At 34.2% G+C, this 7,431-nt stretch overlaps 1 protein-coding gene across 1 annotated transcript; it reads right to left on the bottom strand.

Moving 5' to 3' along the window:
• Positions 1-1,156: 1,156 nt before the first annotated feature.
• Positions 1,157-7,109, bottom strand: LOC128863064 (ras-related protein Rab-30). The gene is made up of 3 exons (XM_054101965.1): positions 6,658-7,109; positions 4,569-4,766; positions 1,157-4,502 (listed from the first exon to the last, which is right to left on the bottom strand). The coding sequence occupies exons 2-3, from the start codon at positions 4,737-4,739 to the stop codon at positions 4,002-4,004; spliced, it is 672 nt and encodes a 223-aa protein (XP_053957940.1). The 5' UTR covers positions 4,740-4,766; positions 6,658-7,109; the 3' UTR covers positions 1,157-4,001.
• Positions 7,110-7,431: the final 322 nt, after the last annotated feature.

The raw sequence follows: 7,431 nt of genomic DNA, 5'->3' as shown, positions 1-7,431 counted from the left end.
ATTCATGAAAAATTCCAGATTTTAACCAATCAGTGAAAATATGTTCTCGAATTTTGAATTGAGACGCATACATATTTTTTCGAAAATTTCGGAAGGCAAAAGTTTATGATAGTTTTGAAGGAAGTGAAATTTTTTTAGTGGCACGAATTTAAAGACAATAAATCTCATTAAGTTATTTGTGGAACATTTTACGGTAATATGTATATATACTATACATATGTATATGCTTAATACACGTTAGCGCAATGGCCCTACAAATCCACTTAAATTACGAAAAGCAAATGGACGCTATAAACAAAGTTCACGTTGCTTAATATTACCTACTATGCAAAAAATAGGCAACCAAGGCACATTAAATAATGAGGAAGTGATTTCGACTTTACACCTGAAGTGTCAATTCTTAACCTTTTAACCATGACACATTAATTATTAGGTAGTTTCACTTCTTCTTATTCGCCATGTTAGCTATCTGACAGAAACGGTGTATTGTGTTTTTTATGGGACCAACTTATTTTAAAAAATCCACCTATTTGTCCAAAAGGCCAAACGTATCAGTTGAGAAATTTTTAATAAAATTTGAATAATTTTCATCATAAAAAAATTAGCTGCTGCTTTCCTAGATATTGCAAAATGCTGAATATCTGTAAGGAGGCAGCTATAAAACGACTTAAATTTCCTATGCCTGGGGTAAAGCTTAAGAGCAAAGCACTCTCTCAACCTCCATCAGAAGCAACTTCTACTGTTTCATGAACTCCACTAGGAGGGCCTAGAATGCATCACGTCACGTCAACTAACTAAATTGAGGGTTTGCCTAGTAAGACTAACTTGGCTGCGAAAAAATCACCCTGATAAGTGCTCTACAAGATATATCCCCCATTTTGCTGATATTTGATCAATTTGATGAATTTAGCTGTCTAACTGAAGGAGTTATAGTACAAAACCTGATATCAGAGTCAATCAGAGATATTATATATTTGCAATTTCAATATTGTAACAGTGGCAACATTGCATGTTCTTCAATTTGATGAATTTAGCTGTCTAACTGAAGGAGTTATAGTACAAAACCTGATATCAGAGTCAATCAGAGATATATTTGCAATTTCAATATTGTAACAGTGGCAACATTGCATGTTCTTCAATAGACCCGGTTAATAATAATAATTTTGAAGTGAAACTACCTTTTAAAAGTTATTGTATCATCACCTATTACAAATCGTAGTTTTAATCTTTTCATTTCAATTTAAATTGTGAGCTGTCCGACTGATTTTAAATAATAAAATGAAAGGGAGTTGCGAACGGTGCGATGTGTGAGGGCTCAATACATAACTAAATTTATTATATGAAAATTAAACATTAGCGAATATGACTATAAAATCTCCTCCTCGTTTCCACGACAGTCGGTTCTACGTTACCGAAACAATTCGGATTTATATCCGGCCAAGGACTGTCACTCCAGCAGCATTCCCCGTATGTCAGTATTGGGAATGCTTATGGTGCTACAACAACAACAACAAGAAAATCTCCTTCTCTTTTAAAGTGAAAAAAATGGAAGTCATTTCTAATAAATTTAATGGGACAAAAAAAAAATAAAAGTATTTAAAAGTTAAATTCTGATGTATGGTAAATTTAGAAGAAAGCATCAAAAGAGATAGAACCAAAAATTTACTCATCAGTTAGTAATATTTGTTTTTTTTTTCTGCTTGCAAAATTTTATTTAGCGGCCGACCAAAGATTTTTAGAGAAAGTCATTTTTCTTATTTAAACGCAACTATTACTTAAATCAAAAGATGAAGCTTATTAATTGGTTTACACATTATCTTATATGACTTTGAAATGTTAGTGTCGAATGCTTTGACAAAAAAAATGTGTGTAAAAAAGTGCAAAAAACCGGTAAGTAACACAGGTCGATATGAAATTTTACCGGAAACTAGAGTATACTCTTTCAAGGTACTCGACGTGCAGAATTAAAATCCAGAGTTATGGTTACGCTTTCAATATTTAAAAATCGACTAATGACCTCGAAGACATCAAACAGTCGATTATTAGATTTATTAAAACAAAACTATACTCTAGTACCTGGTAAAATAATTTAGCTTAACTTTGTCGGCCCGTGTAATTAATTATAACGCTACGACTTTTGGATTTTCTGGAGGCTGTTAATTCCTTCAAATGTTTCCATATGCAAGACCATAGACAATAATTTCAATGAAAAGGATTCTTTTTACAGAGTGATGTAATCAAATCACCTGTTAAAAAATAACTGAAAATAGTAATACAAGGACGGATAAATGTATTACACTTTGAGTGCAAATTTAAAAATATCTATCAAATTAGTTATAAATATATTTTTGACTAACTTAACGCTTAAATCTGTACAAACACTTTGCAAATGTGCCTTTTTAAAAATATTAATGCTAGTGCATCGTACATGCATTTGTACATACATACATCCATACTTTTATATGCGCTTGCAATTCCGAGGTTAACTTCCGCTTTTTTCTACAATACAAGCTACTTAGAATCAAGATTCAAATCCTCTATAATATAGGAATCATTGCGATATTATATATATACCCATGTACATATATAATACATACAAATTTGTGGTAAGGTGTGCCAACACAGTTACTCGGCACTTCTAACGAATATATCGCCGTCATTAGTTAAAAACGTCCAAAATAGAATTTTTCAGAAGCTCAAATATGCCTTCATATAAACATTCAACAACAACCAAAATATTAACTTACTAGCTTCTTTAAAGTCCCTAATACATTTCATAAAACGAAATGTTGTTTGCATGTTCAAACTCAAAAATATATATATGCACTCGTATATATAGTACATGTAATTGACGCGTACATCTTTCATTAGGTGTACAGCTGAGCTTCTCCTTTAATTTTAGGTGTGAGGTTTGATATTGTCCTACAAATGGACAAATGGTTTTTTGCCGCCTCCGAACGGTTGATGGTTTGTTATGAGAAGCTTTCTTACGACAAAAATGCTTTTAGGGCCATTACCTGCTGACGGGCGACCGCCCGAGAATAAATCCGTTTCGATTATTAGACGTTTCATGCCCATAGTAGGTTTCGAACTGCCGAATGGCAGTCGCGCACAAGCTTCTATATTCGACGGCAACCTCGGCCAACGAAATATATGTACATACATATATAAAATTGGATGGATGTGTGTACATATGTTGCCTATAGACTGCGAAACCTCTGAGCCGAAACATTGGTGAGCTGTGAGCATGCTAATGATTGTTTATAAGTTTTTTTGGATTCAACTCACATTCAAAATATATTTTGGTTAGGTGAGAATAAATGCTTTTACAATAAAATAAAATAGATCCGCTTTACTAAATGGCGCCAGGATGGAAATTTGTATTTTATTTTTGCAAAGCGGGCCGAGCTCTTTCTGGTTTAATATACAACTTTTTGACGGCGATATATAATTTTTATACCGGCAATTATGAGAATTTGTAAACTGTTATTGTTATGGTAGTTGCAATAAAATAAAACAGTCTCTATATCATTTTGGAGTATGTTGCTGAATTGAAATTTTATACTGTCCTTAAATTTGAACTTTTGCTAATTTCCTCTGCACAAAGGCCTTGACCATATCGATATCACTGGCTTGGCAGGTGTGCCGAGTGTAGAGTGTTAGATAGATAATACTTGAACTGGAGCTAAATGAAGACAAACACCTATGAACATTTACACGCTGTTTGCAGCGAATACCGCAAGTTGCGACGTAGAAATTGATAGTAAATGTACTGAATATGATAGCTGCCAATGACTGCAGATAAAGGAAAAGGGAATCCCATTTACAAAATATTGACTTAATGCAGAGACTACGAATATGCCGACCGATCTGTTGTTCTATAGTCGTCTGTACACATGTATGTCTACATGTACATATATTTTTAACCTTAACTACATTTTTAAAATCTATATTCGTCAAATTAATTATTTACTGATTCACCTCTATTCAGCTGCACAAGTTTAAGTGTTGCTTCTACTATTATTGCTTTCGCTTGTGGATTGACTAGTACTGCTACTAAAACTACTGCAACAACTATTTTGAGTTGCTTTTGTGCCAAAATTACCAAGTCCAATAGCATCTACAGATGCCTTATTCACGTTTGTGCCATCCTTACTTCGCGCTTGGTCAATAAGTTCAGCAGCTATTTCATAAAATAGGCGCTCGACATTCTCCGCTTCTTTGGCTGAAGTCTCCAGAAAATACATATCATGCTGTTTGGCGAATTCCTCACCAATTTGCGTTGGTATTTCACGATCATCGCGATCGGTTTTATTGCCGACAAGGATTTTTAAAACTTTTGAATTTGCATACTCCTGTATTTCGCGTAGCCAGTCAGGTAAACAATCAAATGTCGGCTGGCAACTTATGTCATATACAAGGATTAATGCATGAGCAGATCGGTAATAACTTTGAGTTATAGAACGAAAACGCTCCTGGCCAGCGGTGTCCCATATTTGAAGCTAAGTAAAAATTTAAAAAATTATGTTAGTGATTATTTATTATTTATCGTACTACCCATATTTTACCTTAATCTTTTCACCTTCAACTTCCACAGTTTTAATCATAAAGTCAACACCTATAGTTGCTCCTTGACCGGGAGGAAATAAGCCTTGTGTGAATCGCCGCACCAAGCAAGTTTTTCCGACGCCCGCATTTCCAACAAGCACAATTTTGAAAAGGAATTTGTAATCCTCCATTTATGCACAAATTGTTTTCCACTTTTGCTAAAAACAAGTAAAAAGTGAAGTGAATTAAAAATATAACAAGTTTTTTTTATGAATTAGAAAGTTATATTTCTAAATGTGAGGAAATACTAAAAATCTTTATTAAATAAAAAAATGTTAATATTGCATTGTTATTGTTGTAGCATAGATCGCTGCTTAGCGAGTTGAAGCCATATGTTATCGTCGTCAGTATTACCTAACGATAGGCCCAGAACATGGACTGTCTTGATCGACGTCTTGATACCAAAGATAGGGGATCAGGGTTTAGGCAAGCATGGAAAGCAGCAGTACCTTGAGGCGGTCGCCAGGTAAATAGTTGAGCATTAAAAAATTAGATAATAAACTGAACTGGACTGGGCGGACTTGTAGGCCGCCGTAGCCGAATGGGTTGGTGCGTGACTACCATCTCGGTGAAACACCAAAATGAAGAAAATGTTTTTTCTAATAGCGGTCGCCCCTCGGCAGGCAATGGCAAACCTCCGAGTTTATTTCTGCCATGAAAAAGCTCCTCATAAAAAATACACAAATAGGAGGAAGGAGTATATAAAAAATAAAAACAAACATCATAGTAAAGCTAAAATTAAAAAAAACTTACTAGAGAATTTGAACTATAGTTAAATTTATTAATTTGATAATCACATTTACATACATATAATATATGTATATATTTTCATTCTGCTTCTATCGAAAATATCTGCAGGAGCCGACGCAGTTTCGATGCAACTGCTTTTTTCAATATCGCAGCGCTAGTTATTTAAACTTTCGTGTTCAATTCAAAGCAAAACAAATATTTGTGTGATGACTGAATACGAATGGTGGTTGTATTGCTGTTGTTGTAACAACATAAACATTCCCTTCAAATGCTGCCGAAGTGACTATTCTTGACCGGATGTAAATCAAGGTCAACCCGGTAACGTAGAACCGTCTGCCGTGGGAGATTTGTTTTTGTGACTGAGGTAGCGGAGTGTTATTTGTGACAAACCGATAAAAGCTTCTGAGTTCAAAACCTACGGCGCACAGAAACCCCCTCTTGCCCACAATCAGCAGGCAATTCTGCTATAAAAAACTTCTCCCCATTGTACTTCATCGAATGTTAAGTATTACCTTTAAAGCTGTCCCTCATATGCGTTGCAAATAAATCTTAACCCTTTTGCAGTAATCCCCTAACCCCCCACACGAAAAAAGGCATGGCAAACTTGCATTAAAAGAACTTCTTTGAAAAAAAGTTCCACCCTACCTTACCTTAAGAGTTGTATGAAACATAGAAGCAACGGATCTTTGTTAATAACAAGTGTCTAACCGACTATGGTTCCCCCATAAGCTTTGGGAAACTATTTCAAACGTTATGTCCCTCAGGCAAGCAAGAGGTATGTACATCTTATCATTTTCCTAATTTTCAAGTCACTAGTTAATACAAAATTTTGCTTTTATAATTTGTCTTAATGCAAATAACTGACCGCGGCGTTTATTATTTTTTAAATACAATTTTTATTTAATTATATATTATGGTCAGAAATACTGTGGACAGCATAGCTTAACGTTTTCACAACAGAGAGGTATTTGTTGCAAGATTCATATCCAGTCGACGGCTGTCCTAAGGTAAATTGGAGAGCGTTATTTTTTTAAGACTCTTCTGGGGGCACTGACGCAAGAAGTTATACGTAGAAATATTGTGGATGGCTGTCGCAAAAATATTGCCACTGAAATATGCGTTTTTACTTTCTAATATACATATGACATCATGACTTGGGACACTTTTCCTAATTACATACAATGTTCATATGCAACAAAGGCACATTAGATGATCAATATTACGTCCCACCCGTCTAATGATGTTTAAATAGCTCACAAACATGGAAATTTAGGCAATTTTTGTTTTTGCAATACTCACCTGGCCCTGCGTATTAGTTGAAACTGGTGACTCAACTATTTTTCTTTCACGCCCGAAATTATATTGTAAGCCCTTTTTTAATAAAGAACTTTTTCTTTAGTTTTCTTTTTAGCGAGAATATCACCACTGTGTGCACTAATTAACTTTTTTATAAAAGCTTTAAAATAATTATCAAAACCTTGCAAATTAGAGGATGTAAACAAACAGTGAAACCTTTGTAAATAAACTACTGACTATAACACGTAAGACTTCAGAAATTTAAACACTTGATAAGTTATTGTTCAACCATGTTAACATTTCTTGCTTTTTAAATTACACTAAACAAATCTTTGTTGGTAATTTAGTGCAAAACGTATTCAAGATTTTGGAGTACCACCTAATATGTTAAAATAAAATTTACGTTGCGTACTAATGTGAGTGATGCTATTTACCAAATGTACATATGTACCTACATGATTTCTCAGCTTTGCTGACCAGCCCTCGTGAATTTACTGTAAGTGGTGGCTGCGTTCACTGTAATGTTCACGACATTACTTTAATTTATGAGCTATTCGCAATAGGTACCAACTATTGGAGACTATGTATTGCGAAGAAAAGGAAAATAGATAATTTGCTAACTGCTGGCCATGACGTCACATTTTTGATGTTTGTTGTAATAATTTCAATCTAAATTACTTGATAAAAAGAGATAAATAAAAATATACCAATCATGAAAAAAGACTAAACAAAATAAGGTAGAAGTGAAAAGCGAAAACGAAAAAGTAAACTGAGTTC

The sequence above is a fragment of the Anastrepha ludens genome, chromosome 5 (genome assembly GCF_028408465.1).
Source record: "Anastrepha ludens isolate Willacy chromosome 5, idAnaLude1.1, whole genome shotgun sequence".
In the NCBI taxonomy this organism is placed as follows: Eukaryota; Metazoa; Arthropoda; class Insecta; order Diptera; family Tephritidae; genus Anastrepha; species Anastrepha ludens.
The sequence above is the reverse complement of the archived record's forward strand: the minus strand, read 5'-3'. Positions and strand labels throughout refer to the sequence as shown.

Bases quoted from the DNA above. Each gene is read 5' to 3' on its own strand.
- LOC128863064 (XM_054101965.1), bottom strand. From the start codon at position 4,739: ATGGAGGATTACAAATTCCTTTTCAAAATTGTGCTTGTTGGAAATGCG. The intron at 4,503-4,568 runs GTAAAATATGGG...ATTTTTACTTAG, and splicing joins TTGAAGGTGAAAAGATTAAG to CTTCAAATATGGGACACCGC.